The sequence below is a fragment of the Erpetoichthys calabaricus genome, chromosome 1 (genome assembly GCF_900747795.2).
Source record: "Erpetoichthys calabaricus chromosome 1, fErpCal1.3, whole genome shotgun sequence".
Taxonomy (NCBI): domain Eukaryota; kingdom Metazoa; phylum Chordata; class Cladistia; order Polypteriformes; family Polypteridae; genus Erpetoichthys; species Erpetoichthys calabaricus.
Genome location: NC_041394.2, coordinates 13,762,554 through 13,780,677, shown reverse-complemented (window position 1 = coordinate 13,780,677; position 18,124 = coordinate 13,762,554). Strand labels below are relative to the sequence as shown.

Genomic DNA, 18,124 nt, shown 5'->3' with positions numbered 1-18,124 from the left:
GAATTGAGTTTGTAAGTCAAGGGTCCACTGTATTGCCATATCCTCCTTAATCGCCAGATTTGACACCGTGTAATTTCCACCTTTTTGGACCGCTTTTAAACACCTTGGTTGTCGTTGATTCAAGACAGATGACGATGTGAAGAAAGCGGTGCACGAGTGGTGACGAGGACGAGACAAAACCTTTTATTCTGCTGGAATCCCAGCAGGTGGAACAATTGCATTGAGAAGGGTGGAGACGACATTGAGAAATGTCATTGCCAGTTTTGCGAAGGTTCATTCCATTTTCTAATAAACCCCATTTTCTAACTTTAGCTTGGCTCCCCCACATAGTTATCTGAATATGGAAAAAAAAAAAAAAATCAGAAGTCTGTGTTGGTTACGAATATGTATTTCTGAGGCCTAAACACAGCTAAGCCAAAAACGCGCACTAAATTATGGTCAATTTCGAGGGGCTGCTTTAACCACGAAGAGTCATCTGGAACAAATGTTTTAATTTTATCACATACCAGGTAATGGACCAGCGTGCAAAGTCTGAGCCTCCTCGATGGTTTAGTTCTTGAGCTATGGATTTGGAAAATGCGATGAAAAAAATTAAGCCTCATAAAATCAGCACCCCTATCCCCTCGGTAAACTGTCTTGGAAAGTGTTGATCTTACCTCAAAAGATTTTTTACAGGGGGTCTCTTGACTAACAATGACCTGGGGCCTCATGTATAAACAGTGCGTATGCACAGAAATGTTGCGTACGAATGTTTCCACGCTCAAATCGCGATGTATAAAACCTAAACTTGGCGTAAATCCACGCACATTTCCACGGTAACTCATACCTTGGCGTACGCAATTTCTCCGCTCGGTTTTGCAGACTGGCGGCACCCAGCGTCAAAGCAGTGCTACTGTTCCTGTGTGGTTACCCTTTCTTTCTTAGCTCCACATTCCTGACGCGGCTTTATAAATACACTGAAATTAACTGCATATTGTTTATTAGTGTAATGCATCTGATTGTAATTAACCTGCAGCAATATAATGGTCCAGGGAATAGCCATAGTATTCCAAATACCATAACTGCTTTAGCGTTGTTACGCTCACTGCATCTTCTTCTTCTTTTTGCTGCTCCCGTTAAGGGTTGCCACTGCGGATCATCTTTTTCCATATTACTCTCACTGCACCACTTGGAGTATTTACATCACTGTATCTGAATGTGAATCACAGCAGCAGCTGATCGGAAAGAGAATTATCGGTATACAGTTTCAAGTACACACTACCTCAACCACGGCAAAAAGCGTCAAAGCCTTTCCTGTACGGACATCGCGTTTCAGAAACAGTTTCATCCCAAGAACTCTAAACGCACTCAATCAGTCCATCAAGTGCTCCTTGTAGAACTGTTTGTACTTATAAGTACAATTATCTCACTGTAAACTTACACTACAGTTATAATATTGCACAACCTGCGCTACTTTATAAAGCGCGTATGATGACAATATCATTTTTAAGACGAAATGCAGCAAAATATGTTGCTTATAGTATACAGATAAAACTTTAACTTCATTTAAATAATCTGCATTGTTAATAATTAAACATGTGAGGACACGGTGCCGCAGCGTATAGTTGGTTAACGGATAGCTCCTGCCTTGCGCTGTATTATTGCTGGTGCTGACGCGACACTGGAAGGATAGACGGATAGAATAATTAAACATGTACTACGAAGATATTTCAATGTTCCTTAAAAGTTTTGAAGAATCGGCGTTCTAAGCTTACAGATGGCTTAACGTCTATTACAGAGCTGATTGTGTGGCGATTGGGTATTTGGAGAAAGAAAAGTACGTTTGAAAGAGACAGTACTTCTGTAATAAATTATTTCATCGAAGGTCGCACATGGCGCAGCAAGCCTCTTGCGTGAAATATGAACAATCACTGCGCCACCATGTTCCCATGTTTAATAACATGCTTTCATTGCTATCATCATGAAAATGCTATCACGTATACATCTCAGTATTTTAATTATTCAGAGAGCTGTAATATCTCGAATGTAATGGATTCTGTGTCCTGTCGGAGAAAGAGAAAGAACGGAAGCACGTAGTGATTCACACACATAGAGCACATAGAAGATCAAACACAGAACAAAGCATTTAACGTGCTACTTGAGAAACTAGTAAAATGATTTTAAGATGAAGTTTATGATGTTCTACTTTAATGGCAAAATAAACTACGTGATTAAAGTGGAAATTTCGAGATTAAAGTTGACATTTCGTGCTTTTTTCCCACTGTGTGCCTATTTTTTGTCTGTACCCTAATAAGCTTTCATATGACACTCAGACGGTCCGCTGCGAGTCGCCTTTTCACGGCGACTTTGATATGTGATTTCTTTTTTATTTCGGGCACTGTGTGACTTTGTGAACTTGATCTTTCGAGTTTCTCTGACACTCTGTCACTCGATCAACTTTCTTTTGTTGAATATACCACTGTTTAAACCAACAAATAGTACGTTTTTCCTTTGCCTCCACTTGGTATTCGCTGAAATTCTTATATTTTCCCCTGTGCTTTTCCCAGTGTCTTTTCACAGAAGGCTATTTATATTGATTTGCATATTCAAAGAGGCGTAATTCTGGGAGGAGTTGGGGCGGGACAGAAGGTGCGTGCACGTGCGTTACTTTTCACGCTGATCGGGATTTATGTAGTGGAAGAACGTGAAATTTTGCGTGCGCACAGATTCCTGCATCTGGATTTTTCTGTGCGTACGCACAATCCCGCTTTTGTGCTTACGCCATGTTATAGTGTGAGTTGTACGCACGGCGTTATACATGAGGCCCCTGGTCATTTTGCCCAAATTTTCTGAGTCCGAAGTGCGTGGTCCAACGTTTGATTTGACATGGAATGACCTCTTTAAATTTAACCTTCAATCAGTTTACTGCTTACCTTTTCACCATTTTAGGTTCACTCATTGCATTTCAGTTGACTAAATTTGAAGAAAAACTGATGCATCCTAAAACGTTTGACCGGTAGTGTATGTAGTGTTCGTAAATAATTATCGCTGTCAGGAAATTGGGGAAGGCTTTTGCGTATGTGTTATTTGTTTAATCATTTTTCTTGCTTTCTTTATTTGTTTAATATATACTTTTTATCGTTGCTATTATCCTAATTATCAATTCATCGAGCCTCTTTCTCTAAACACCGCTCTCAACAAAACGTCGTCAGATGTCCAAAATTGTAGCAAATCTGTCGTTTTTCCACATGTTCTGAATGGGTATCTTTATTGTCAAAGCGCAACTACCATATGATAGTCTGATATCAGTCATGGGACATCGTATTTTTGATTGCCGGTACAACAAATACGTCAACAACGGTTCACAACAAAACATCGGCAGATGTCCAAAATCGCTGCAGATCTGTTGTTTTTCACACGTTCTGTGCGGGCGTTTTTGTCGTCAAACCACAAATACCGCATGATAGTCTGAAAGTGGTTACAGGACATCATGTCTTTGATTGCTGGTACAACAAATAGAACAAAAAAAATTACAGGAGGGTCTCCTGACTAACATGGGTACGCCTGGTCATTTTTCCAGAATTTTCTAAGTCGGAAGTGCGTGGGCCATTGGTTGATGTAACATGGAATAACTCCTTTAAATTTAACCCTCAGGCAGTTCCCTGCTTATCTTTTCACAATTTTAATTCATTTATTGCATTTCAGTTGATTAAATTTGAAGAAAATCTAAGGTGTTCTAAAACGTTTTACCGGTAGTATATGTAGTGTTTGTAAATAATTATCACTGTCAGGAAATCAGGGAGGGCTTTTGCGTATGCGTTGTTTGTTTAATAATTTTTTTGCCTTCTTTATTTGTTTAATATATGCTTTTTATTGTTGCTATTATTCTAATTATCAATTCATTGAGCCTCTTTCTCAAAACACCGTTCTCAACGAAACGTCGCCAGATGTCCAAAATTGCAGCAAATCTGTCGTTTTTCCATATGTTCTGCACGGGTATCTTTATTGTCAAAGCGCAACTGCCACGTGATAGTCTGATAGCGGTCATGGGACATCGTATCTTTGATTGCCGGTACAACAAATACGTCAAAAAAAAAAAATGTACAGGGGGGTCTCCTGACTAACATTGGTACGCCTGGTCATTTTTCCAGAATTTTCTGAGTCCGAAGTGCGTGGGCCATTGGTTGATTTGACACGGAATGAACCCTTTAAATTTAACCCTTGAGCAGTTTACTGCTTACCTTTTCACCATTTTAGCTCATTCATTGCATTTCAGCTGATTAAATTTGAAGAAAAACTGAGGCGTTCTAAAACTTTTGATTGGTAGTGTTTGTAAATACCGCATATACTCGCGTATACGTCAGGTCTTGAAACCCAAAAAGTCGATCATAAAATTAGACCCTGACTTATACGCCCGTTCAAAAATACAACACTTAATATATATATATATATATATATATATATATATATATATATATATATATATATATATATATATATATATATATATATATATATATATATATATTTTTTATCTTCTTGCCTCCTCCAATCTCACATCAGTTTCTCAGACACATCGAATTTTGTTGCAGCAGCCCAGTTACCAATTTCTTTCGCCACTTCAACGATATTGAATTTAAAACCAGCTTCATATTTTCTTCTGATCGAACGCTTCACCTTAGATAAGGGATACTCTTACGATAAAAGTGTACATGGGTGTAAGATACAGAAAACACAAAACGGTGCAAATGTCACTTTGGAATAGTTCGGGGATCACCGTGTGGTCATGTAGGCACAATACATAGAAAGAAAAGGCTGTGTGTTACTTTCTCAGGTGAGCGTTAGCCTATCATAATCTCTTGGACCATTAGTGTGAGTTTTCCACATTCGACTTATATGACAAACATTATAAAATGGCGGAAGTTATACGGTAAAATCAAGCCCCGACTTATCCGCAGGAAAACTTAAACGTACGTATATATGGTAATTATTGCTGTCAGGGAATCGGGGAGGGCTTTTGCATATGCGTTATTTGTTTAATCATTTTTTGCCTCCTTTATTTGTTTAATATATTGTGACGTGTGAGTCCCTGTCTTGCACCCCAAAACACGAGGCTGAGTCTCCGTACTTTAGCAAAACTGGCTTTTATTCATCTTGAGACATGAACAGCAGGGTTATTTATTTTAGCGGGATCTACCACTCTCCTATAGGCAGATATAGCAATCCAGCAGGGTCGTGGCCAAGTAATCCTATTCCCTGCATTTCTAATGTTACTTGCATCACCCTTCGAGGACGGGCACATATAGCGTGACCGCAATCAGCTCGGATTTGCTTTCACGGCGAGGCGCTACAGTGCTGGGAGCCCGCAGTTGCCCCGGCGATGGATAAGCTGTTTTCCACAGACGCGGCTATCGTACTTCGGGACACTCTTCGGCATGGCGTCCCAAAAGAGTTTAGAAACCTTACAGTATACTTTTTATCTTTACTATTATTCTAATTATCAATTCATTGTGTCTCTATGTGTGAGTGCTTACATGCCGGGTCAAGGCTGGAGATGTTCCTATAATAAAATAGAATAATTTATCGTCTTCAGATGGTGTGAATCTTAGTGTCCTTGCAACTGCTATCAACACAACATTAAAATGTGATTAATCTCGCCATCAATTTATCTCGTCTTACAAATATATGATCCTACAATTTAAGTGATTAGAATGCACAACTGATTGGTCACATCATTGCACACTCCTAGCACATACAAATCAATTTCCGAATTGATATCGTAATGGATAAAAGTGACGATAATAAAAATGTGTTTGTGTTGACTTTTCAAAATAATAAGCACAGTTCCTGACATTCTCCTCAAACACAAGGTGTTTCCAGACAAGACTTCTGCTGCTTTCCTGTTCAGCATTTTATTTTTTGTTTTTGGTATTTGGTGCACTTTATTAGTCCCTGAGGGGAAACTGGTCAGAGATCGTGCATTTGTACAGCGGGTCAAATAAGTATTGAACACGTCAACGTTTTTCTCAGTAAATATATTTCTAATGAGGCTATTGACATGACATTTTCACCAGATGTAATCCCCTAGTAATCCATACATACAAAGAAATCAAAGCAAATGAGTCCATCAATGAAGTTATGTGTAATAAAGTGGAATGACACTGTAAAAAATAATGTGTGAAAAGTACTTAAAAAAAAAAAAAAAAAAAAAAAATAAGGCAACTAATTACAAGCAATATTTTTGAGTAGATTTAATACAATGCACTATTGAGTAAACTTAATTTATTAATTTATTAAAATTTAACTAAAATAAATGAGTTTGATTAAATATAAGTAGTGGCAAAAATATTTTTATTTTATTCTGATTTTCATTTGAATTACACAAAAAAATGAATAATAATGCAATATACTGTGCTTGACTGTCAACAGTCACACCCGCTACACAACGAAACAACTCGGGATCCTGGTTTGCAACCCCCCAGGTAGACACACAGTCCAGTGCCACCCTCCGGAAATGACCCTCTATCTGTCGCAGCCAGGTGTTACATGGGCGACCCCTTAGACTGGTCCAGCCACTCGGGTCCCCAACAATGAGGATCTTACGAGCCGGATCATCCTTGGAGAAATGCGCCACATGGCCGTAGTACCGTAACTGACGCTCCCTCACAATGCAGGTAATGTGCCTCATTCGGGACTCCATTAGCAACTGCTCATTCGACACAAAGTCAAACCAGTGGTACCCAAGCATTTTCCGGAGAGACACAGTAGTGAAGCAGTCCAGTCTTCATCTCAGGTCACTGGATAGCGTCCATGTCTTGCAACCATATAGCAAGACAGGAAGCACTAGGACTCTAAAGACTTGGACCTTTGTCCTTTTGCATAGATATCGGGAGCACCACACACCCCTTTCCAGCGACGTCATGACCCCCCATACTCTCCCAATCCGTATACTGACTTCATAGGAAGAGTCACCAGAGACATGAATGTCACTGCCGAGGTAAGTAAACCTCTCGACGAGGTCGACATTCTCTCTGCAGACAGACACACTGCTGATGGCCGTGCCCAAGAGGTCATTAAAGGCCTGTATAACAAATACATTCTAAAATTCCATATATCTTTATTTATTTGAACATACCCAGATAGTCACAACAACAAAGTTATATTTTCAAATGTAAACATTTTAAAATTAAATCAAATGTCTGAGAATAATTTATACTGAATGACTGACATTCAAATAATAATAATAATAGAATTCATTACATTTATATAGCACTTTAGCTCAGTACTCAAAGCGCTATCCACACAGGGAGGAACCGGGAAGCGAACCCACAATCTTCCACAGTCTCCTTACTGCTAAGCAGCAGCACTACCACTGAAATGTCAGTGTACATTTTCTTACTTTTTGTGTAAGTTTAAAAAAAAAAAAAATCTCCCAATCAGGTAATGTCCCAGGAATGAGAGGTAAACAGGAAGGAAACATAGAGAGTGAGATGAGTGAAATCCTGTGGCAGATGCCGCTCTTCAAACATGTCCTGCATTTACGCCAGCATATCTGTTTAAATGAATGGCCGCCTATTCCACTACTTTTCAGTATGCCATAGCAAAAATCATGAAATAAAAAAGGACGTAAGAAATCATAACAGTTCTTTTTTTTTGCTTCTCCAAACAAATCAGTGTTAAAAATTAACCAGAAAATATATTACCTATGCAGAAAAATAATTAAATAAGAGGTCAAATAGTACTGTGACGGTTTGGAAAATATCTTTTTATGTTGTTTACAGATAGTAGTTTAGGACAAACATCATATCGTTCTCAAACCCACAGTAATATGAAAAAGTTTGGGAACCCCTCTTAATTCTTTGGATTTTTATTTCTCATTGGCTGAGCTTTCAAAGTAGCAACTTTCTTTTAATATACAGTATGACATGCCATATGGACACAGTAGTATTTCAGCAGTGACATTAAGTTTATTGGATTAACAGAAAATATGCAATATGCATCATAACAAAATTAGACAGGTGCATACAACAGAGATATGACATCAATACTTAGTTGAGCCTCCTTTTCAAATCTAACAGCCTCTAGACGCTGTCCTCCTATAGCCTTTGATGAGTGTCTGGATTCTGGATGGAGGTATTTTTGACCATTCTTCTATACAAAATCTCTCCAGTTCGGTGAAATCTGATGGCTGCTGAGCATGGACATATGCAGTTTTTAATATCTGGAAAACATCTTGGATTAAATCACTTAAAGATCTGTACATAGATGTCTTTGCATCCTATGAACAATTACACTCCAAATTTAACTTTCCAGCAACACATCTCTTTCACTACCTTCAAATTAAACACTTTGTTAAACAGAACCTGCCCGATTTTCCTCACCTCCCACCTCCCTCTATGCTGGAAAAAATATTGCTCACTCTTGAGGACTCAGACAGCATTTCCGTAACATATAAAACCCTTTTACAGTCCCCCCCCCCCCCCCCCCCCCCCCCTTTCAAAGATCCCAGAATACAGTGGGAAAAGAATCTCTCACTCGACACCTCAGAAAAGGAGTGGAAGATAGCAATGCACAGAATTCACTCGAGCTCCATATGTGCAAAGCACACAATCATTCAACTCAAAATTATATATCGAGCATATCGATCTCGTTTAAAATTGTCCAAAATGTTTCCAGGGCGAGATCCAACCTGCGAACGCTGCAATCGAGCTCCAGCCTCACTGGACCACATGTTCTGAGTGTGCACCAAATTAACATCATTCTGGACCAAAATCTTTAACTGCCTTTCAAACAGCCTTGGTGTCCCAATCCCTCCTAATCCACTAACAGCTGTGTTTGGTGTTCTTCCAGATGGGTTTAAAGCGGAGAAGGACAAACAAACTGTGATTGCCTTTACTACACTATTGGCACGCAGACTTATTTTGCTCAACGGGAAGAATCCTAACTCTTCCCTTTTAAGTCAGTGGGTAACTGATGTTTTTTTATTATTTTAAACTGGAATAAAACAAATTCTCACTTAGTGGATTTGTACAGAACTTTTTCAAAACCTGGAAGCATCTGATCAATATCGTTTTAGAATAAGCTTTTAAACCAATGAGAGAGCAGATTCTCTCCCCATTTCTTTTTCTTCTCCATTTATCTTTATTCACTTATTAATTCATCTATTTACTTATTTTTATTAGCTTATATTTATTAAGTTTTACTGTTCTGGCCATGCTGTCTTTCTCAGGAGTGGGGGTTGATTTGTTTTCGATCCTATTTTTGTAAAAACTGATCTATTTGTATGGAATTTTGTGTGATTACAATAAAATCAAAAAAAAAAAGAAGAAGAAATGTCAAGGAAATTGATGTGTCCGTTTATTTCCTTTTCCATTGTGAATTGGATCGTGGGGAATACTGAGTTGAAAAATTCATTCAGCTCGTTACTTCTTAATATGGCGAATGTGTCGTCAATATAGCATATCCAAAGTTTATATATATATATATATAACAACGTAAGATGAAACGGGCACGAGTGGAATAGTAATAAGTATAAGCACCACAAACCTGATATAGGTGTACTGAATGAATGCGTAATTGAATCAGAATGCGTAATTAGGCCTCGAGCTGTAGTCGAAATCGGCTTTCAGGCCTCTAGAGCTTTAATCGAAGTCGCCTTTCTCTTTGAATTTTTGTGGCCGTAAATCTGCCGCCGGCTGCGATATTGGGGTTGGATGTCGGTCAAAGTCGCCTTTCTCTTTGAATTTTCACGGCCGTAAATCCGCCGCCTGCCGCGATGTCGGTCTTGTAAGGTTTTTCGGGCAGCTGTGCAGAAGGTGACTGTGCATTTGGCTTTGGACGGACGTGAGTGAGTGAGGAGGCTGGCGAATTATGTATTAAGATATATATATATATATATATATATATAGATATATATAGATATATAGATATATAGATATATATATATATATATATATATATATATATATATATATATATATATATATAGATATATATAGATATATTTAGATATATATATGGTTGAAATAGTTTACTGTCAAATAATGCAAAGAGTATGCAACACGTGTTTCGCCCTAATTCTGGGCTCATCAGGTGTACACACTCTACTGCACTCCCTCTCGGGAATCGAACCTCAGACGTCACCGCTAGAGGCGAAGCCCCTAATGTTGCGCCACGGCGTGTGGTTCGTTTATTTGGCAGCATGTAGATCGGGGTAATTACATTCATGGCATTCGTAATTTGAATCACAATCTGATTGTATGGGTTGTTACCTACCAGGTAACGCTTGTGGTTGGTCAGCAAGTTGGCTAACATCCGCCACGATGCCCTCAGTTGTGAGAAGCAGATCATAGAATGGTTGAAATAGTTTACTGTCAAATAATGCAAAGAGTATGCGACACGTGTTTCGCCCTAATTCTTTTTTTTTTTTTTTTTTTATATTTTTATTTTATTAATTTTCATTGTAATCATTCCATACAAACAGATCCATTTATAACCCAACAAATTTGAAAACAAATCAAACCCCATCCCTGAGAAGGAGAGCTTAGCTAAAGGAAAATTTCTTTAAGCTTTTTAATAAGGCAACATTAGACAAAAGAAGGGGAGAAGTAAATATCTATATAAATAAGAGATGGAGAAGGGAGTTAAATACAATAATAGTTAATTCTCTTATTCTAAAATAATATTGATTAAATCCTGCCAAGTTTTGAAAAAATTTTGTACAGATCCTCTAACTGAAAATTTGATTTTTTCCAATTTCAAATAATATAAAACATCAGTTTCCCACTGACTTATAAGAGGAGAATTAGGATTCTTCCAATTTAACAAAATAAGTCTGCGTGCCAAGAGTGTAGTGAATGCAATCACCGTTTGTTTGTCCTTCTCCAATTCAAGTCCATCTGGAAGGACACCAAACACAGCTGTTAGTGGGTTAGGAGGGATTGTGATACTAAGGCTGTCTGAGAGGCACTTAAAAATTTTTGTCCAAAATGATGTTAGTTTGGTGCAGGCCCAGAACATGTGACCCAGTGAGGCAGGAGCTTGGTTGCAGCGCTCGCAGGTTGGATCCTGGCCTGGAAACATTTTGGACAGTTTTAAGCGAGACAGATGAGCTCGATATATAATTTTTAGTTGAATAATTCGCCCTAATTCTGAGCTCATCAGGCGTACACACTCTACTGCACTCCCTCTCGGGAATCGGACGTCAGCGCTAGAGGCGAAGCCCCTAACGTTGCGCCACGGCATGTGGTTCGTTTATTTGACAGCATATATATATATATATACAGTCATCCCTCACCTATCGCGAGGGTTACGTTCCAGAGCCCCCCGCGATAGGTGAAAATCCGCGAAGTAGCGACCTAGATTTATTTTATTATTTATACATATTTTAAGGCTTTATAAACCCTTCCCACACTCTTATAAACCTTTCTCACTCTCTTGTTAACCTTTCCCACGCTCTTATAAACACTTCCTATGCTCTTAAACACCGCAGACCAACACTGCACACAGCACGCAGCGATCGGACGTCGATGTGTCTGCACTCGCTTTGTGAAGGGGGGCAGCTGAACTCACGCTGAGCAGAAATGGACTTTGTGCTGCTTCTGCCAAAATGCCTGCTTGTCGCTCTGCACGTTCGGAAGGAGGAGGAGGAGTGGGGGTGTGTGAGGGCTGAACGCACGTTCGCTCAAACCCCCCCTCCCCGGAGGCGCAGTACACTCCTGCCACTTCGCATTGTCAAGGGGGTGGGGAGCTGAATGAATGCTAAGGAGAAGTGGACTTTGTGCTGGCTTTGTGCTGCTTGTCACTCTGCGTGTCAATAATTTAAAAGCCTGTACAGAAACCTATTTTCCTGTCTCACTGTCTTGTCATGCGTGAAGTTGAAATGTTTTATAATAGTGAGATGTCTATATATATATTGATTATATATATATATATATATATATATATATATATATAGATAGATATAGATTTTATTTTTTTATAGAATTTATCAAACTTTAATGTGATGTTGTTAGATTTTCAGATTGTTATTCCATTTTTAAATTATAAAATATCAAGAATTCGCATCCCGTGAGACGAGTCTTTGGGCCAAGACATTTAACCACGCCTGGGGCTGGAAATAAAAGACAAAGATTAGATGACAAAGAGAGCTGCTGTACAGGCTTTTAAATGTTCTAAGCGCCACACGAGATGCAGATCACACGGCACGGCAGCAGCAGCAAGCCAGCAGCTGATTGAGCAAAGAGGAGGTAACAAAAAAAAAAACTATTTGTTTCCCATTGTATCACCATTTAAGAGGGGGTTTCGGAGGAATGACCACATCTCTTTGGGGTGCGTTCAACCCCCCTCTTCACAATGCGAGCGATAGAGACAAGAAGTGGCTGGCGTGTAGCACAGGCCAAGGGAGTTGGTGAGCAAAGCAAGCAGGGATTAACCCCCTAGTTTATATTATATTTTATATATATATATATATATATATATGTTGACATCCAAAAATCCAGCCATTGATAATCTGGTTCCTATGGATTTCGGAGCGCATTTTCAAATTTACCGCGTTGGCACGGCACTGTTTTCTGGTGGCGCCATTTATGTTTTGATGGCGCTGTAGTCGATAATCAGTTGCTTGCCCAGCTAATCTCTACAATGTCGTTACGATGTGGGAGTAAACCAAAGAAGAACCCATTTGACGAATTGAGAACGTGTAAACTTTATACAGTTAGTGACCAGGCTGGGATTTGAACCCAGGTTCCTGGAGCAGTGAGTCACAGGTACTGTATTATCCACTGTAACTTAATTACATTTCTATTAGTCTTTCAATTTAAGTGCTTCTGGTCTGCCATTTTATGCTCTTGTTGTTTTTCAAAACTCCCACACGATGATGCATGATGCTATATAACATGATTGCTTTACGGATGCACAGTCCATGTTTGTCGAGTCACCTTTATTTTGTTTTCTTGCAGAGTGGCAAAGTGCTCAACATTCACCACCATAAGGGGTCCAGAAGGCTGCTGAGAAGAGATGTGGTCGGGGGAATTCTGCTTAGCGTGACGCCCATCGACGCCAATCCTCTGGCTCCAGGAATCTAATGACTTGTCATCCTGTCAACTCCATAGAGGCCTGCGTGCATAATGGGCAGAGGACGTGAGCCCCATGCATCACCGCTGGACAACATCGAAATGCCGACATGGAGAATCAACAGGATGGAGATGTTTTGAAGAAGGAGCCAGACCTGCAGCAGCCACAGGGGCAGGCACAGCCTGGCAGGATGCCACTTAAAGAGTCCCCTCGGACCGACCCCAGGATTGGCGTCGAGGAGTACAGTACCCCGTCTGTGGGTGCCACCAAACTTGCACCATCATCGGCCCAGCTGCTGGTCACTCTCCGCTCGCAGAAGTTGGCTCTGCGGCCAAAAGCCGAGCCGGGATTATTGGTTGTGAATGGTTCTGTGAACAATGCCGACAACTACCAGCATGGTGAGCAGACTGATGGTGATGCCAGCAAGTGGTGTGAACCCACTGACGTAGAGCTGCTTTTGAAGCGCCGGCGAACGGCACCAGAGAACGGGGAAACTGAAGGATTTGTGCACCCAGGTGCGGCCGAAGGGAAGAGGCGCCGCACAGAAAGTGGTGAACGAAACGGACCCCATGTCCGCAGCACCCATAATGCAGCCAACCTAAGAACCACCGAAACCTCCTCGGAACAGAATATTCAGAGATCAGTGGGCACCGTGGCGGCCCGGGTCTCCCTGGAGCGCATGGCTCTTGAGTATATCGCCCCCTGCATGAAGTTCTATGGTATCTGCGTGAAAGACGGATTCCTGGGGGCTGAACTGGGGGAACGGGTCCTCTCTGAAGTGGAGACCCTCAATCAGAGCGGCAAGTTCCGCGACGGACAGCTCGTGAGCCAGCGCACCATCCCGTCCCGCAGCATTAGAGGTGATCAGATCGCATGGGTGGAAGGGGGCGAGCCGGGCTGTGAGAACATCCACACTCTTATGACTCGGATTGATGAGGTCATCATGTATAGCTCCATGAACGGGCAGATGGAGGGACGCGTCATCAACGGCAGGACAAAGGTAAGAGCAGTGTGTCCCTGAGCCCGTGGGGTACTGCGTTCATTCAAGTACTTCAAGTTCTGTGGCTTGACTTGATAACTTTGGAGTTGTTCTTCTTCAGTTAAATATCTACAGACAGTGTCTCGATGCATGCTCAATAATCCAGGTGAGGAAATTCTAGAAACTTGATTCAGTTCATCTGGACATAGTTCTTTTCCAGGGAGATACGTTACATCACTCATCCAATCTGACTTCCTCAGTCTCAGTTCACTGCAAGTTTCTCCAACCTTATAAACAGTACCTTTGCATAATGACCGAAACTAGCACCATTGACTAACAATGGGCCGTGTGATCAATGATATGTCAATTGTCCATTGATCAATGGCCATGAGTACCATTCACAGAGAGTTGGGGAATGGTTGCAATCACAGCATTGTAAGATGGTGAAAGATGTACATCCTCGGTTCAGAGATGGTCGTTCCTTTTTCACGTAAATAGCCTCTTTTGACTCCTCGTTCAAATCAGCGTTCCTCCCTGTCCAGGATGTGCACATCTTCATCCCTGAAAGAGTGACCACTGTCCTGTAGAAGTAAATAGACTGCGGAGTCCTGGCCTGACGAGGTAGCTCTTCTGAGTTGTGCCATTCGCTTCACAAGTGGTTGTTTGGTTTCCCCGATGTATAATTCACAGGAATCCTCTTGGCACTTAACTGCGTAAACTATACAGGTGCTGGTCATAAAATTAGAATATCATGACAAAGTTGATTTATTTCAGTAATTCCATTCTAAAAGTGAAACTTGTATATTAGATTCATTCATTACACACAGACTGATGTATTTCAGATGTTTATTTATTTTAATGTTGATGATTATAACTGACAACTAATGAAAGTCCCAAATTCAGTATCTCGGAAAATTAGAATATCAATTAAGACCAATGCAAAAAAAGGATTTTTAGAAATGTTGGCCAACTGAAAGGTATGAACATGAAAAGTATGAGCATGTACAGCACTCAATATTTAGTTGGGGCTTCTTTGGCCTGGATTACTGCAGCAATGCGGCGTGGCATGGAGTCGATCAGTCTGTGGCACTGCTCAGGTGTTATGAGAGCCCATGTTGCTCTGATAGTGGCCTTCAGCTCTTCTGAATTGTTGGGTCTGGCGTATTGCATCTTCCTCTTCACAATACCCCATAGATTTTCTATGGGGTTAAGGTCAGGTGAGTTTGCTGGCCAATCAAGAACAGGGATATCATGGTCCTTAAACCAGGTACTGGTAGCTTTGGCACTGTGTGCAGGTGCCAGGTCCTGTTGGAAAATGAAATCCGCATCTCCATAAAGTTTGTCAGCAGCAGGAAGCATGAAGTGCTCTAAAACTTCCTGGTAGACGGCTGTGTTGACCTTGGACCTCAGAAAACACAATGGACCAACACCAGCAGATGACATGGCACCCCAAACCATCACTGACTGTGGAAACTTTACACTGGACCTCACGCAACGTGGATTCTGTGCCTCTCCTCTCTTCCTCCAGACTCTGGGACCTTGATTTCCAAAGGAAATGCAAAATTTACTTTCATCAGAGAACATAACTTTGGACCACTCAACAGCAGTCCAAAGGCGAGACGCTTCTGACGCTGTCTCTTGTTCAAGAGTGGCTTGACACAAGGAATGCGACATCTGAAGCCCATGTCTTGCATACGTCTGTGTGTGGTGGTTCTTGAAGCACTGACTCCAGCTGCAGTCCACTCTTTGTGAATCTCCCCCACGTTTTTGAATGGGTTTTGTTTCCCAATCCTCTCCAGGGTGCGGTTATCCCTATTGCTTGTACACTTTTTTCTACCACATCTTGTCCTTCCCTTCGTCTCTCTATTAATGTGCTTGGACACAGAGCTCTGTGAACAGCCAGCCTCTTTAGCAATGACCTTTTGTGTCTTGCCCTCCTTGTGCAAGGTGTCAATGGTCGTCTTTTGGACAACTGTCAAGTCAGCAGTCTTCCCCATGATTGTGTAGCCTACAGAACTCGACTGAGAGACCATTTAAAGGCTTGTGCAGGTGTTTTGAGTTAATTAGCTGATTAGAGTGTGGCACCAGGTGTCTTCAATATTGAACCTTTTCACAATATTCTAATTTTCCGAGATACTGAATTTGGGACTTTCATTAGTTGTCAGTTATAATCATCAACATTAAAAGAAATAAACATCTGAAATACATCAGTCTGTGTGTAATGAATGAATCTAATATACAAGTTTCACTTTTTGAATGGAATTACTGAAATAAATCAACTTTGTCATGATATTCTAATTTTATGACCAGCACCTGTATTACTCTGTCTGTGCCGGGGCACCCGATCCTTGGGGTGCACCAATTTTTGCCATAGCGTGTTTTGGGGTTTGAAAAAATGCGTCTCAGCTGTTCTGATACTCCTGACACATAAGGGATCACCAACACACAGCAAACACCATACCCACAGACACAGCGGCTCGGGAAGCAGAAGAACATCATATCAAAAAGGCCCTGAGTAAATGTGGTTATCCCAGCTGGACTTTTGTCAAAGCAGGGAAGACACCTAAAGAATGCTCTAAGCAATCCTGGAGAGAGGAAGGACAACCGCTGCCTAAGCGAAAACCTTTGGTGATCCCTTATGTGTCAGGAGTATCGGAACAGCTGAGACGCATTTTTTCAAAACACCAGGTCTCGGTGGCTTTCAAACCCCAAAACACGCTACGGCAAAAATTGGTCCACCCCAAGGATCGGGTGCCCCGGCACAGACAGAGTAATATAGTTTACGCAGTTAAGTGCCAAGAGGATTGCCGTGAATTATACATCGGGGAAACCAAACAATCGCTGGTGAAGCGGATGGCACAATGCAGAAGAGCTACCTTGTCAGGCCAGGACTTGGCAGTCTATTTACATCTACAGGACAGTGGTCACTCTTTCAGCGATGAAGATGTGCACATCCTGGACAGGGAGGAACGCTCGTTTGAGCGAGGAGTCAAAGAGACCATTTACGTGAAAAAGGAACGACCATCTCTGAAATGAGGAGGGGGCCTAAGTGTACATCTTTCACCATCTTACAATGCTGTGATTGCAGCCATTCCCCAACTCTCTGTGAATGGTACTCATGGCCATTGATCAAAGGATAATTGGCATATCATTGATCACACGGCCCATTGTTAGCCAATGGTGCTAGTTTCGGTCATTATGCAAAGGTACTGTTTATAAGGTTTGAGAAACCTGCAGTCAACTGAGACTGAGGAAGTGACTTGGATGAGTGATGAAACGCATCTCCCTGGAAAAGAACTATGTCTAGATGAACTGAATCAGCTTTCTAGAATCTACAGACAGCGTAAGAGTTCACATTAAAATACTTAATAGATGAATACAGTATGAGTGTACTGTAAATCTGTTGTTATGCAGAAAATGATGATGAATTTCAAGGAGATTGAATGTTTTCCCATGCCACTGTGTGTGTATAATATTTTTGGTGACCAGGCAAATACAGACAACTATAGGCCGGTAAGCTTAACGTGCATCACAAAAAAATTACTGGAAAGAATTATTAAGGATAAGATTAAGTAGCACATGGCAGGAACAGGAGTTTTACTGAACAGTCAGTTTGGGGTCAGATGAGGGAGGTCATGTTTTACTAACATGCTGGACTTCTAGGAGGAGGCAAACAAAAGGATACGGTCAATGTGGAGAAGATGATATTATTTATCTGGACTTTCAGAAAGCATTTGATAAGGTGCCACATGAGAAGGTGGGAATCAATTTAAAAGAAGTGGCAGTTCAGGGTGATGTGTATAGATGGCCGCAGAATGGCTCAGACACAGGAAGAAGAGGGTGATGGTGTGAGGAACCTCATCAGAACTGGCTGATGTTAAGAGTGGGGTCCAGCTGGGGTCGCTGCTTGCTTTATTTTATATCTACTCTCTATATATAAAATCCTAAGCCTAAAAGTGCAACGATTTTATGTGACACTTTTTTGTCATGCTTTAAATCGGGCTTATTTTGAAACCTACATAAATATGTTTGGTATCATTCTTTTCAGAATTTATCGAACTTTAATGTGATGTTGTTAGATGTTCAGATTGT

General features: G+C 40.9%; 1 protein-coding gene across 1 annotated transcript in view; it reads left to right on the top strand.

The window, feature by feature from the left end:
- egln2 (egl-9 family hypoxia-inducible factor 2) overlaps positions 1-18,124 on the top strand; it is a 116,603-nt gene that overhangs the window by 19,290 nt on the left and 79,189 nt on the right. Inside the window, exon 2 of the mRNA XM_051934241.1 lies at positions 12,939-14,053. Coding sequence (XP_051790201.1) covers positions 13,163-14,053 — 891 coding nt within the window. The 5' untranslated portion in view covers positions 12,939-13,162. The remainder of the gene's footprint in view (positions 1-12,938; positions 14,054-18,124) is intronic.